The 15,949-nt window shown below is 49.7% G+C and overlaps 1 protein-coding gene across 3 annotated transcripts in view; it reads right to left on the bottom strand.

Annotated features, from left to right (window-relative positions):
- GASK1A (golgi associated kinase 1A) overlaps positions 1 to 15,722 on the bottom strand; it is a 67,742-nt gene extending 52,020 nt beyond the window's left edge. For all 3 annotated transcript variants that reach the window (XR_005791967.1, XR_005791966.1, XM_040479973.1), the window contains exon 1: positions 15,271 to 15,722. Coding sequence is in view for 1 of the 3 variants with exons in the window: in XM_040479973.1 (XP_040335907.1) it covers positions 15,271 to 15,273 (3 nt within the window). In the remaining 2 variants the exon portion in view is untranslated. The remainder of the gene's footprint in view (positions 1 to 15,270) is intronic.
- Between the last annotated feature and the right edge of the window lie 227 nt (positions 15,723 to 15,949).

The raw sequence follows: 15,949 nt of genomic DNA, 5'->3' as shown, positions 1-15,949 counted from the left end.
TCAGCTGGGAGGAGGGGGAGGAGTGTTCCCTGGGCAGTGTCACGTGAGGTTCAGCTGGAGAGGGAAGAGTCTGTGCGGTGAGGGTCAGAGCAGCCCATGGACGACAAGCCCAAGGGAGTGTATTTTTGGAAAACAATGTTGTTGCTCAATCTGAAACACTTCTGTGGGTCACACACAAAACTACATTCCTGTGACCCTCTCACAGGCGGTTGCAGTTGGTCACCTAAGGTATGGATCTTAGAGGGCGGAGGCTGGACAAGAAGGAAAACTTCTGTGCCTCCTGCCCCAAGCAAAGAACCCTGGCTCACGGAGCTGCCCATCACAGGGGCCCTCAGCCCTGCCCCTGAGGGAACAGGATTCTAGCCCAAGTTCTAACCTCAGCTCTGACTCACTGCTCAGCATATGAAGGAAGCATGGAATGTGAGGTTCTACATAGGGTTGTAACACATGCAGCCGCCAGGTCTCTGCTCCAGGGACAGAGTGACCTATCTGTCATCGGAAAGACAAACAGTCTCTCAGGGTTTGTGCACATTCTCCGGGGACTCCACAATTCCTCAGGCTCAGTACGGATGGCCCCAGACCACAGGCAGAGGCTAAGAAAGGGACTGAGCAGCCCACGTCCAAATGGTCCCCGAGACCCGCACTCAGCCCCTAACCACAGGACCAGCCCCCAGAACAAATGTGCCCACCACAACCTTTCTCGAGTCCCAAAGCTGTTTGACAAGTGTCCTCTGTGGGCCCAGAGGGAGGCAACCATTTACCAGGCTGGCCTGCCATCACCAGTCCGTTTGTAACACATGGGCTCGGAGCCAGACTGCCTGGATTTTGATTCCAGGTCCACTGTGTCATTGCTGTCACCTTGGGCCTCAAGTTCCTCATCTGTATAATGGCAATAAGAAGACTACCTCCTTTGTAAGGTGGACTATTCATTAGCTCATTTAGCAGAACCTCCTGAGCCAAGTACTCCCCCAGGCAGAAGAGACAGGCCGTGAAGAAAACAGACAAAAGTCACTACCCTTATGATGGTGACATTCTGGTGGGAAAAGAATGTGACTTCGTAAAAATAAAAACACTCCACTGAGCACCGCGAGAGTTATATGAGCTGTTGTAGGCAAAGCATTCAAAACAAAGCCTGACACATAGCTACGTTCGATCAGTGTTAACATTCTTACTATTACTAGTCTCACAATTTTCTAGCAACACCCATGGGGTTACCTCCATGGTAGGGCTTCTGGAATCTGCACGGAGAATGCATGCCCTATAGGTTGGGGTGTAAAGCCTCTGCCCACTCCTGAGTTGAGAGGGAGTTAAACATAGTCCTTTACCTCTCCCTCCCTGCTCGCCCTTGTTCTGCTGTCTCTACATTGATTCTACGATGGGGCCTTTGCAGTCCTGCTGGCCCCAGGAGTCCTCTCTGTATCCATAACTGAATTACCATTTTGTTCCAGCTCACAAGAGCACCAGTGTGGGAAACACCGCAGGCCAGATGGAATTTTGGAGACCCTGTCATTTGTTAGAAATTTTCTCTGGCTGCCCTTGTATTAACTGCTATATATTTTGCTCTCAGGCCCAGGAATGGAGCTGGGGTGGGAAAGGAGTAGGGATTTCTTTCTTTCTTTTTTCTTTTTTTTTTTTAATGTTTATTTTTGAGAGCAAGAGAGACAGAGTGTGAGTGGGTGAGGGGCAGAGAGAGAGAGACACACAGAATCCGAAGCAGATTCCAGGCTCTGAGCTGGCAGCACAGAGCTCGATGCTGGGCTCGAACCCACAGACCGTGAGATCATGACCTGAGCCGAAGCTGGACGCTTAACTGACTGAGCCACCCAGACGCCCCAGGAGTTCTTGCTTAAAAACATACATCAAGGGGCGCCTGGGTGGCTCAGTCGGTTGAGCGTCCGACTTCAGCTCAGGTCACGATCTCGCAGTCCGTGAGTTTGAGCCCCGCGTCGGGCTCTGGGCTGATGGCTCGGAGCCTGGAGCCTGCTTCCGATTCTGTGTCTCCCTCTCTCTCTGCCCCTGCCCCGTTCATGCTCTGTCTCTCTCTGTCTCAAAAATAAAATAAAAAATTAAAAAAAAAAATTAAAAAAAAAAACAAACATACATCAAGTTTTTCTCTAGGCCATCCCATTCCAGCCTTCAAGAGTATTCTACTCCCTGGCTGCTCAGAGGACAGGACACAACCCCAGAGAAGGGGCAGAGGTGCGGGGGGGGGGGGGGGTCGGTTTTCCAGACACACTTCTCCCCTCTCTGGCCAAACCCATGACAACAGGGGAAACTGAGCCCACAAAGACACCAAGGGAAGACTCCACCTCAGTCTTGTCTTAAATCCATCCCAGTTGTAGCAGGTCAAATGGACGTCTTCAGGATAAGGCGTAGAGGAGACTTTGTAAACTGGGACCATGGGCCAAATCTGGCCTACAGATGTGTTTTGCCTGGCCTGAAGTATTTCTACTAAATTCAAACCAATGTTTAAAATCCAGGATATTTCACATAAAAAATCCAGATTTGGGGCTTCCCTTCAAAAGAGGAAGTTCCAGCCACAGCTTGGGCCCATGTTCTCGCACAGATGGAGTAGAGTACGGCTCGCTTTCAACAACATGCTCTCTACAGTTCGTTGCAGGCCCCGCCATTCCCTATTGTCTCCTAACACCGAGGAGGAAAGACCTTTGCCTTTGGGATCTCACTAGCTTTATTGTCTTTCATAGAAGATAAACACTTCTTCGACCATGGCTCAATAAAACTTGAGAAAACAAAGCAGATCGATTTTTTTTTTTCCACTATACCCAGCTTACTTCATTCACTGTGCCAGCAGCCTGGGTTCTATCTGCACATCGGTTTATACTTATTGGTTCAGAGCTGTACCACTCAATATAAGAGCCATTGATCACATGTGACTGTTTACATTTAAATTAATTAAAATTTGAAATCTTCATTCCTGGTCACACTAGTCACATTTCAGGTACTCAACAGCCACCGTGGGTAGTGGCTCCCATGACGGGCAGCAGAATAGAGGATTTTCATCACCTCCAGAATTTATATTGGACAGCTCTGGAAAGACTTAAATGTGATATATGGGAGGCTACCACCCAATTAAAACACTTGCTGCGCACCTCCTCTGCATCCACACTGGGTGCTACAGGAGAGCTGCTGTCTTCCCAGGGTTCACAAACTAGGCAGAAAGCCATAGGCAGGAACAAGAGACAACAGGAAGTGCCCAGGGGTGCCTCAAGGACCCTCTCAGTGCTCCAGAACAGGAGCAAGTCTCACGATACAAAGAAACACTCTGCTTTTCACATCGCACGTGCTCTTGGTCCAGAAACAGGGATTCCCTGTGTCCTCGTGGAGATGCTGCTTAGATGTCAGGGGCTCGGCCCCCCATGTTTTGGAGGCTCCTCAAGCTAAACACACAGAGAGAGTCGAGTTGGGCTTAAGAGCTCCCCCTCAGTGTCGGGGCTCCTTCGCTCAGCACTGGCCTCCCTTATCCCCAACACCCTGCTCTAACACACCTGTGTCTCCTGCCCCCACGCACCATTCCCCAAGGCGGTCCTGCTCCTAGGCCTTCCCAAATCCGCACCCAGCCTACCCTCAGGGCTCTCCTATATTTGAAGACGATATACCTGGGACTCAGATTCTCAGCACAACACTCTCCACAATGAACTAATTTCCAAGGATATTTCCTTTTAACAGAAAATTTCCAAAGACCAGGTATGAAGGTGAAACATCTAAATTGTGAAAATTTTCAGGCTAATCGATTGGAAAGTGTCGCATCGGTGGTTGGAGGGCCCGCAGTGAAGTCCTTCCTATTGGTAACTGTGTGACCTGGCCATTACTCAGCATCAGTGCTCTCTAAATTACTCTATTACCGATCTCTAAAATGGGTTTAATGACACCAGCCTTAACAGTTGAAGGATTAAGGATTCAATGAGATAATCTATAAGAAAGCCACAAAGCCCAGGGCAAATATATGTTGTTATTAGTACTGAGAGGAAATTATATTTCGACAACCAGGAGAGTGCCTAGTACACACAAGAAGTTTGTTGAAAATTATTTTTTAAGTGATCCTGGAGTAGAGGCCGAGGGAAGATACTTTTAGGCAAAGGGGGCCGTTAGCACACTGCCAAGATCAGATCACACAGATGAATGCCTACACAGAAGCAGGAGTTCTGAATCTTTTTAGCACCAAAGACGCTTCTAGTCACCTAGTGAAGCCATGGATCCTTCTCAGGATGCTTTCTTTAAATGTACAAAATAAAAGACATAGGGTTCCAAAGGCAATCAATTATATTGAATACATTGTATTGAATATACTATATGCTGAAATAAAGTTAGGACAGTCACCTAAAAAAATAAATGTATGGTATAATAATACACGTTCTTCTTTATCAATACGTTAAATAACATATCTACCAGCACATCTAATAACAAGTGCACTTTCAAAGCAGTCAGGAGAAAAGAATATGCTTCAAAGTCCGTGTCTCCACTGTCATGACATAAAATATCCGTGATTCCTCCTGGTGACAAGGTCGCATGTCCTGCTAACACTATTCTGGTTCATGCCTAGATTCCTTATTAAAGAAACACTGCATTTCAGTTTGGGGTTTCCTTAGTAAAAGTAAAGAGGTAACTTTTCTTCAGTCAGGTGTAGGGCTCCCCTGAATTCTATGTATGGACTCTAGATCAAGAACCCTCGAACGACGTACCCTTTTACTTCTACCACTTGATTCCATCTTTCTCTAGTTCACCACTGTAGGGATGGCTGATATAATGGAATCCCCTTTATAGCATATACCCCCCCATTCTAGAACCTTTATGCATTGGAGCTAGGGTCCAAGGCTACTCCCCACTCCTACTCCCCTTGAGGCACTGAGGGATCCTACTAACAGTTGTAGAGGCTCAGGCCTCTGCAGCCCTGTCTGTTGTCTAGGAACTATGTAATCACAGCTCTCATTAATTGCACACTTGGTATATGCTGATGACCATGATATGAAATGCTTTTTCCTCATTATAGTGTCAAACACACAATCTCACAAGGGGATGGTATTATGTTCATGGGGAAACTGAGGCTGAGGTTAAAGGTCCAGTGACTTGCCCAAGGTAGTAAGCAGGGTTTGAATTTAATTCTGATTACAAATCACCTCTTGAGGATACAAAAATACAGATTTGAAGGGATACTTGCACCCCGATGTTTATAGCAGCATTATCAAGAGCCAAGCTATGGAGAGAGCCCAAATGTCCATCATCTGATGAATGGATAAAGATGTGGTATATATATATACAATGTAATTACTCAGCCATTAACAAGAATGAAATCTTGCCATTTGCAACAACATGGATGGAACTAGAGCATATTGTGCAAAGCGAAATAAGTCAGTCAGAGAAAGACAAATACCATATGATTTCCCTCATACATGGAATTTAAGAAACTCAACAGATGGACATATGGGAGGGGGGAAGAAAAGAGAGAGGGAAACAAACCTTGAGAGATATATTTTTTTTTTTTTAGAAACAGAGGGCACAAGTGAGAGAGGGGCAGAGAGAGAGAGAGGAGGAGAGAGAGAGAGAGAGAGAGAGAGAGAGAGAGAGAGATTGAGAACCCCACAAGGGGCAGAGAGAGAGAAGCAGAGCTCACCCGAAGCGGGGCTCAAGCTCACCAGGGGGACTGAAACTCATGAACCATGAAATCATGACCTGAGCGGACATCCGATGCTTAACTGACTGAGCCACCCAGGCATCCCAACCATAAGACTTAACAATAGAGAACAAACTGAGGATTGGTGGAGGGAGGTGAGTGGGGGATGGGCTAGATGGGGGATGGGTATTAGGAGGGCACTTGTGATGAGCACTGGGTGTTGCATGTAAGTGATGGATCACTGACTTCTACTCCTGAAACCAATATTGCAGTGTATGTTAACCAACTAGAATTTAAATAAAAATCTGAGGGGGAAAAACACCCTTTGAGCCCTTCGTGCTTTAAAACCGTATCAAGTAAGCTATTGCGACAATTACAGTTTAAACCCATCCACCCTGGGAGTGAGCGCCACTGCAAGGGGGGTGAGTGCATGTGAACAAAGGGCCAGGAGCCTTTCCCCCCTCTCAGTGAAGTGACTAAACAGAGTGGCATTGCCCAGTCAGCCATCTGCACCCCCACCCCAAAGGGAAATGATGGGATTTTAACTAGAGTTTCAAGAGAGAATGTTCTGGGGGGAAAAAAAGGAATACAATAGCGTCTTTGTAGTTGCAACAGGATCTCTAGAGTGCCAGGCGAAGCGAGGGTAGTAGGGGGAGGAGGGCGAGACAGAATTCGGTGACTGACTGCATGAGCTGACTGGGCCCGGGGCCCTGCAGACAGCGGCTGGTGCACAGGGAGGCCGGGAGGGAGTGCTCAGACTGTCTAGGAGGCCACCTCTGCCGCCAGCCAGTCCCTGAGCCGGGGTCCAGTTCCCCCAGGAGGTACACACTGAGTCTCTGTATGGACAGACAACAGAGCCACTCTGTCCTAGAGAAAGAAGCGTGTGTGCCCTGCCCACCTTCCTCAGAGCACAGGGATGGACATCCAAATGGCCCATTCATTAGCCATCCCAGCCTCGAGCCCTCACACTGCCTACAGCCTCCACCTCCAGTGCGTCCAGAATCCCAGACAACACAACCCCGAGCCCCACCCCAGCCTGGGCACAGCTTGAGACTTTTGCTCCTCCCTACCTGACCTCCCTCCCCTGCTTCCTTCCATCTGGGTGGTCATCAGTTATCACGTTTTCCCTGGGGCTGGAATTCGCTCATCTCCTTTGGGGAAAAGAGTGAGCCGGTGCCACGCTCGGTGCCCTGCTTTTTGAAATTATGACCCTCTGATATTGACTATATTTGATTTGGCTATATTTGGGTCTTCTCTTCCCACCTCAAGCATGGCACCAAGCATTTAAAAGTACTAAAGCGATCTTAAAAAGTTTTTAAATTATTGCCCTCAGTTTACAGTCCGGATGGGAAGATGGTCATAGACAACACTGCCCGCCTAAGTACTTAGCTGGATTGTAGAAATTATTGAAGGAGGTATATGCTGCTCGTTTACGTATATGAAGGAGTAGATTCACATGGACAATCTCTTTCCAGGAAATGTGGAAAATGAGATATAAGAGACAGAATGTCTTGACAATTCGCCACTGCCTGATGCATTGGGAGTGAATGCCCAGCACTGGTGCAAAACCAGTCTGGACGGAGGCAAGGCCAGCCACTGGATCAGCCGGGTTGGCTCTGCTGTTAACGCCCCCGCCCCCGCCCCCCACAGCAGGAGCATGGGGCTGATGCCCGGCATGTGAAGCACGGAGAGAGACGGTGAAACGGTGTCAGTGAGACTTCGTCGGCCAGGACAGCGGAAAACATCACTGCTCTGCCAGAGGGCAACACACTGCTGAAAGCAGCCCAGGACACCGTGCCCGAGACAGCCCCAGAGCCCTGCGTCCCCTGAGCGCCAGGATCACAGGCTGTGAGGAGCTCTCGCCTGCTCCCCCATGGGGCCAGTCCTTTTTGTCTCTGAGCCTCAGTCCCCTCATCTCACATCCGCGCGTCTCTGGCGTTGACGCTTCTCTTTTTCTCTCCCTTTCTCTCTTCTAGTCCTCTCCCCTCTGATGTCTTCCACCAGTTCTCTGGCTGATAACATTTCTGAAAGACTCCCTATCTGACTTGGCTTTTATACATGGAGCCATGAACCTGTTGCCCGAGCCAAAATGAAAGCATCTGAATTCTCCAGATGGCTCTCTGGAAGAGGCTGTTTGCTCATTGCAAGCAAACACCCTCGAAAGCCAAACAAAAACTGCCCACAAGTAAACAGCATGTGACATAGCCCCTTCCTGCGGCCACTTAGTAGAAACCCAAAGTCAAGCCGGTGGCAGGAGGGGAAGTTGGGGACGGAGAGATGAAGGAGCCACACACTGGCCGGCAGGGAGCACTGGGGACCACAGGCAAGGTGGCGGGGACAACAGAGCCAACACCATACTCATTTATTCTTGCGACTGCCCCTACCCTGCTTTGATGATTATAAGGGCAGAACCAATTTAGAAGGTTAGGGGAGAAAAGTCAAACACTTCACTGTAGGTCTTAAGAATATAACATAGTAATCTGTTTTCTAGAATTAAAATGATTGGCATCATTTTTAAGTCAGTTACTTCTACATCATGATTACTTCTGAGTGTGACTAAAGGGCACCATCAGATAAATAAAAATGAAAATGAAGAGAGAGGAAGACGGCAGACAAGAGGCCTGTATACCTACATGCCTGGACAAGAAACAAGTCACTCCTGACCTGCCCAGGCTCCCTCTCTGAGGTTACCAAGGACTAGCGGTTCTCCAGCCCAAATATATCCCTCTCACCTGTTCCCTCCCGGCCAGTCACAGGGTCCATCCTCCCTCATGTCCTTCCAGATCACCTTCCCTTCCCAGACACTCCCCTCCACTCCCTGTAGCCTCCCCTCCCTCTGACACTGCTCTCTAAAATGCAAACCCATCTCACCTCTCCATGCTCAAAAGCTCTTCCATTGGCCTCGCTGCCCTCCGCTGCCCTCCGGATAATTAACACAAATCCACCCATGCCCAAGAGCCAGGAGGGCATGGTCTCCAGCCCTATTTCCAGGAGGTTCCCCCTAACTCACTTTCAGCCAACTTTTGACAGCTCACTTTTGCCTCCAGAGCTTTGCACATGCTGTTCCTTCTGCTAGACTGCCTTCCCTTCTTGTTGTTCTATTATTTTAAGGTACAGTACAACTAAAATCTTTGTGGACAGTTCTAGGAGTTTGCACACACATGTATAGAACCACCACCACAATCAGGAGACAACAGTTCCGTCGCTCCAAAGGCCTCCTTCGTGCCCTGCCTTTGGAGTCACAGCCTCTCCATCCCCAGCCCCCGGCAGCCATCACCTGTTCTCTACCACCTGTGGCTTCATGTCGCCCAGAACGTCAGATAAATGGAATCACACAGTAGGTAACCTTTTGAGACGGGTTTCTTCCACGCAGCAAGTGCCTTTGAGACTCATCCCGTTGTTGTGTGTCGCAGTAGATTGCTGTGTTTACTGCACAGTATGGCTGGATCTCACCCTGTTGGTCCAATCTACAGTTGAGGACATTTGGTTTGCTTCTAGTTCGGGGAAATCATGTATAAAGCTAGTGTACGCATTTGGATCCAGGTGTTTGTGTAGACATATGTTTTTCATTCCTCTGGGGTAAATGCACAGGAAGAGGGTTGCTGGATTCTGTGGGAAGTGCGTATGTAACTTTACAGGGAACTGACAACCTGTTTTCCGGCCCGTACATATTTAACGTGTGAGCATTCCAGTTACTGCGCATCCTGGCCAGCACTTGAAATTGTTAGGGCGTTTTGCTGTTTAGCTATTCTAATAGATAATCATGGCTTCTCTTTTCTTCAGCCATCCTTAGACACTCCCCCTGCCTCCCCACTCCTCAGAAGCGCCCTTCTCTGCCTCCGCATCAGAGCATTTAGCTCACAGGACAGAAACATTTCTTTGTGCCTCCCTCCGCCCTGAACTTACCACCTGCTGTGCCCCACATATACACCCACATGGGCACGCACACTCAGGTGGCATCACCAGACCACATACTCCCCAGGGACAGGGTCTCTGTCACTCATCTTTGAATTTTCTGCCCTAGCACTATGTCTGGCTTACAGCAGGTATTTCCTGAATGGATGGATGAACGGCACGGCAGCAAAGAGAGAGGGAGAACACGGATACACTCGTAACAGAAGATTGTGAATTCCTCTTTCATGGCCTTCTAGATGGGCCACTTGAGAATTCCAAAGCCGCTGGGACAGACTCAAGCCCTGACTAGAAGAGACTGGTTCATTGAGAACCAGTCAAGGCCCAGAGAACAGTGTAAGGCTCCTGCTGTTTCCTCACCCTCCACTTCCCCTTCTCCCTCCCTTTCACTCTTAACACCCAGTCACCACTGAATTCACCAGCTGCTATCATAAAGCCCTTTCCAGCTTCCACTCAGTGAGCAGTTCCAGGGCCACCTGGCTGGGCCCCCGGGGAGTACAGCTATATCCCAGGCCACCTCAAAGAATAGGGTCTGTATCTGTATGTGTGTGTTGGGGGTGGGAGCCCACACAGAGAAGAAGGGCAGCCGGGGGCTCACCCACAGACCACCGTTTTATCCTCACTCTCGGGCCAGATGGTCCTTCAGAGGCAGACTTGTGTAGGCCCATGCAGACAACAGGGGGATGGCACCCCAAGCTCCCCAGATGGAAACACATCCACAATCACATCAAAAAGGGATCCAAGCAAAGACGGCCCAGGTTTCTCACAGCACCTGGGCCTTGAAGAACCCTGATGCACTCTGTTTCTACACTGGTACTCCGGGTGGGAGGGAGGGCTGGGCCTCCCAAGTCTGTTCTGAGGGGGCTGTCGCCATCTTTGAAGCCTGTTTGAAGCACATTTCTTTCTCTGGCCCTTGAAACAACTAATGAACTCATCTCTTTGTGAAGCTTATTCACCACCCCCACTCCCAACCCACTGCTTTGTGAACCAGCCTCTTCTTCAGCTAATTAGGGCCAGTGGATTATTTACAACCCTCTGCTCCCTGGCCAGTCCTATGCAGAGCCTGGCTCATCTATGCAGCAGGTTACAGGGGTGCCCACAAGAGAAAGGGTATCAAATTCCCCAGGGGCTCCAAGGGCTGGAATGTCACTGTTCCCAGTTCTGATTCCATAATGAGTTTCACCTCTTTTCTTCAGGTGAGCCTGAGAAACTTGGGCCAGGTGATTGGCTGGAGCACCCCAGCATTAGACCTCAGGGGCCTGTGGCTGAGTGGGGACCGCATGCTCATCCAGTGTTCAGCAAGGAGGCCCAGGGCACACAAACTGGGCAAACATCTCCTGAAGGCTGGGTATTTCCTGCCTGGTGAGAAGAAAGATTTAAAGGAGCAAGAGAACTTCTTTAGAATAGAATCTGTCTGCATATGATCCATAGTTACAGAAGTGTCCCAGTAGCCCCTCTTTGACTAGTCGTGAACAAAAATGCATCAGCAACTTCCTTACCATTTGTTTTATTTAGGTTCTGACGAAAAGAAAACTATTTTGTGGACCTTCTGTAAGGCCCTCATTCTTAAAGCACCTTTGGGGCATCAAGCGTTTTACTTTTGTTGATTCCATTTGCTCCTTGTAATGATCCATTATTTTTTTTTAATTTTTTTAACATTTGTTCATTTTTTTTGACAGACAGTGAGTGGAGGAGGGGCAGAGAGAGGGAGACACAGAATCCGAAGCAGGCTCCACGCTCTGAGCGGTCAGCACAGAGCCCGACACGGGGCTCGAACTCACAGACAGCGAGATCATGACCTGAGCCAAAGTCGGACGCTTAACCGACTGAGCCACCCAGGCACCCCTGTAACAGTCTGTTATTATAAGCCCATGCTACAGAGGGGCCTGCAGCTCAGAGTACTGGAGTGCTTACCCAGGGCCGTGTGGTAGCCTAGCCTGGCACAAACCTCATTCTGATTTTAAACCCTGTGTCCTTTCCTTTGCCACTCCAAGCTGCACCAAATGCCTCAAGTACATGAAGAGGCTATGGAGGACTAGGAGAACGGGGCTCTAACAGAGCTCTGAGTAACCCTGAGAAGGTCACATCCCTTCTCTGATCTCAGCTCCTTCACCTAGAGATTCCCTTCTAAGTCTTAACCACCAGCGATTTTAGCTCTTGGTTCCTTTGAGGAGAACTGACCCATGTGTGAGTTCTCCTGGGACCCTCTTCCCTCCATGGCTGCCTGTCTGATGACATACCACAGTGTAGAGTGAAGACAGACAAGAGGAAATGCCTCCCACACCCACACTCTGGGCCCTTGAAGGTAACTGCAGTAAGATCTTTTCTAAAGAGGCTAAAATAATTTGTTCTTGTGAGCTTGTCTGATTTCCACTTAGCCAGGCACTCAGTCCTGGATATCCCCAAATCCACGGATAATCAGAAGCTGGCCACGCACCACTGAAACAGCACTAAAGTGGGAACAACTTAAAGTCCACAAGCAGAGAGATGATTATCAAAACCGTGGTGCTGAGCATTGAAAGTATGGTTCTGAGTATTTTTTGGAGATGCAGACATGGAATGTGTTTTGACAAAAAGTGGAGTAAAACAAATCAAACTAAAAAACTGCATGTTTGGTATAATCTCATCTCTTTAAAATAATACTCAGGGGCACCTGGGTAGCTCAGTTGGTTAAGTATCCAACTTCAGCTCCCGTCATGATCTCAGTGAGTTTGAGCCCCAAGTGCGGCTCTGTGCTGACAGCTCAGAGCCTGCAACCTGCTTTGGATTCTGTGTCTCCCTGTCTCTGTCCCCCCCCACCCCCCCCACCCCTGCCACTCATGCTCTCTTTCTCAAAAATAAATAAACATTTAAATAATAATAATAATAATCAGAGTAGGAAATATGCCAAAATGATACATGGTTACCTATAGAAATTGGCAGTATGGGCATATATATGATCAGGAAGAAAATGGTTTATTTTTTTATTAAAAATTTTATTTAATGTTTATTTATTTTTGAGAGAGAGAAAGAGCATGAGCAGGAGAGGGGCAGAGAGAGAGGGAGACATAGAATCTGAAGCAGGCTCCAGGCTTGAAGCTATCAGCACAGAGCCCGACGTGGGGCTCAAACTCATGAACCACAAGATCATGCCCTGAGCCAAAGTCGGATGCTTAACTGACTGAGCCACCCAAGCACCCCAGGAAGAAAACATTTTTTAAAGTTGGCAATAATAATCTTAACTTCTTCTATCAATATTTTTCATCCGAGTTCTGAGTCGTGGCACACACCAAGTCACCTGCCATCATTGTAAGGAAAGATAGCAAGTGTCTCCCAATCTTAGACCCACACCCCTTCAGGATGATCAAAAAATACCCTCACAGGTCCTGCAGCTCAGTGTTCACTTTGGCAAAAAGACATCTAAGGACACCAGACTTTCAGTTTTATATTTCTAACCCAGAGTTTCTCGTTTGACGTGCCTTGGATCAGTAATATGACAGTGTTAAGGAATTACTGGATAAAGGCTACCATATTCAAACACGTTGGGGAAGTTCACATCTCGGTTTTAATGAATTACGAGACGTTTCTCTGTGGAACGATCCTGCAAGAGGGACATATTAGATGTATCATTTGCAGATGAAGTTCACTGACACCTTCTATTTTAGGACTATCTCAAGGGAGGGATGGCAGCTCTACAGATTCAGGGATATCTGGGGAAGTGCAGTTCCTATTCCCTCAGCCTTCTAGCCCTGTGCTTTTCAGTCTTGGCTGCACACTAGGGTCACCTGGGCAGCCTTAAAAACAAATCCCTTGGTCTGGGTCTGGTCTGGATTTGGTCTGGGGAGCAGTCTGAGCCAGGGCTGAGAGCCACTTCTCCCTAGCACCATCATAATTGTACATGCTTTGAAGCTAAGTGGAACTTCAGAGGACATCTACTTCAATCTCTCATTTTACAGAAGAAGAAACTGAAGTTCCCAAAGGATCAGCCCCCCACGTCCTCCAGTGCTTGTTCTGGTCAGTGACGGGCTGTACCTTGGGCCCCCAGCCTCTGGACCACAGGACCCTTCATTCAGAGGTTGAAGCAAAAGAAACCTTCAGATCTCCAAGGCCATTTTGCTGCCAGAGGTTGCTTATCAGGCCATCCCCTCTCTCTGGCAGGTGGACCCTGACTCAAATGAAATTCGGACTCAAGTCCTCTTCCTAACTAAGGATGAGAAGCCAGGAGACTATAGGCTTGCAAGGATAGGAAGCCCACACGGGCAGTGGAGCAAACATTGATGCATCCTTAGGCTGCTAGAGCAGACAGCAGGTACTTTGTCTCTCTGCTCACCTCACCTCCATCGCAAGCAGCCTGAATGCTGTCATACACACCTTTAAAATCAAGAGACTCCTGCAGACCTGTAACAACCCTCTGAGTTGATGGCTTTGGCCCCTACCCTCTTCTGGCAATACTTTTGCCCCTCAACGTGGAATTTTGCAGTAAAAAAATCTCCATACTTTTCAGTTTCACATCCTGTACCTCTGATTACACCACCTTTTCTTGTTTTCTTTAAGTTTATTTATTTTGAGAGATAGAGAGTGCACACACGTGAGCTGGGGAGGAGAAGAGAGAGAGGGAGAGAGAGAGAATCCCAAGCGGGCTCCACACTGTCAGTGCAGACCCCAATGGTGGGATTTGAACTTACGAACCATGAGATCATGACCTGAGCTGAAATCAAGAGTCAGATGCTTAACCAACTGAGCCACCCAGGTGCCCCAACTCCCCCCTTTCAACCTTTAGATTCCATTATTTCTCTCTCTTTAGCAGCTTGAGAAAGAAACCTATGAGCATTAGAGAGAGTGTAGCCTCCTATTGACCAGCTCTTGGCCTCTGGTCCCCACAACTCCAGGACACCTTTGCATCCAGGGGGCTGTTCCCTCAGAGACCCTCCATCCTACAGAAGAATCTCTAGGCGCCCTTCTAAACACCAGGCCCACAGCTAAGCTCCCTGAGAAGTATCTCCAGTGAGCTCTAATCTGACCTCTGTGTGCTTATGAGCGGGAAGAGGGAGTGAGTCATAGCAGACAGAAGAGCCCTGTGGGTTCCTTCAGAGTTCAAACTCATTCTGGTGTCTGATACCCTCCCCCCTAGGCAGGTTGGGTGGGGGCTGCAGGTCGCTTCTACCTGGAAGCAGAGCTAAGCAGCAGCCGGTCCTGAGGGAAGCCCCTTTCCTAAGGCTGCACAAGTAGCCTGGGTCTCACGCTCAAAGGGTCTATCTTTTCCGCCTGTTGGTGTCTGTGAGTTTTATCAGTGGAAAGGCAACGGTTCACAAGTTCTTGAACTTCCTGAATAACATCCCAGACCAACCAGCACTCCCACACCTGCCCTGCGGTCCAGGATATGGCGCCAGGAACTGGACCCTTACCAGGCCCAATCTATTTCTGTGTGGATTAAGGTTCAGCCAGGGTGTACGGGTCCATAATGAAAGCTCCCTTATTACGGGCATCCCGCCTAGGGAAGCAGCAAAGCTAATTGCCCAGCTTCTCGACGCCCCCCTCACTGCCGCCCCCCGCCCCCCTTCGCCCCCTTCGCTTCCTCCTAAGTGCAGAAATAAGAGCAGTTGCAGCCCCCAAGCCACCTTCCGGAACAATTCCATCTCCGGGAGGCCACGCAGGCTCCACGCACCCAGAGCTGTGCGCACTGTCCGCGGCAACCTGCCTGGGTGCCCACCCCATCCGCCCACCCGAGGGTCCCCTCTTGAGATTCCTACCATGGCCCCCCGCAGTGGCTGGACCCGCTTCTGGGAGCTCTCAGCTGGCTCTCCGGCTCATCCCACCGCCCCGGGGTCGCCACTTGCTCCGTGACTCTCCAGGCTTCCCTAGACGCGGCTTTCCCGGACGGGACGTCCACAGCTTCCAAGCAGCCAAGTGGCCCCGCGACTCCTGGGTGCGCAGCGCGCTCGGGGATGCTCTGCAGGTGGGGTTGTTAGAGGAGCTCCGGGAGAATGCACGCGGAGTCTGCGTGTCATCTGAGGATCTGAGGTTCTGCAGGAGCCGTTCCACAGCCGGGAGCCTCCGCGTTCAACTAGGGGCGTTTGCAGAGTTTGCGAAGTCCCTGCTGTGCGTCCCGGCCCAGCCTCCCCACTTCCCCGAAAGCTAGGGAGGGGGAGCTCCTTTCACAATAAAAGCCCTGACCCGGGCTCTGGCAGCCACAGCCGCCTCGAGCAGGGGCCCAGGTGCAAGGAAGGAATGGGTCCCGCCCGCCCCGCGCTGATCTGAGGCAAGGCGCGCGGAGCAGGGTCTGGCAAGTCGCCTCGATTCCTCCTCCGAGGTGTGAGGGTGCTCCTCGAGCCCGGGCAGTGGGGGGGGGGGGGGGGGGGAAGGAGCGGGGAAAGGGGAGGACGGGGCCGGCCCATCGAGGGTCGCCAAAACTGTGCTCTTCCTTGCAAA

This window comes from Herpailurus yagouaroundi, unplaced genomic scaffold (genome assembly GCF_014898765.1).
Source record: "Herpailurus yagouaroundi ecotype Mexico unplaced genomic scaffold, PumYag 159, whole genome shotgun sequence".
NCBI lineage: Eukaryota > Metazoa > Chordata > Mammalia > Carnivora > Felidae > Herpailurus > Herpailurus yagouaroundi.
This window is presented reverse-complemented; position numbering and strand designations above follow the sequence as displayed.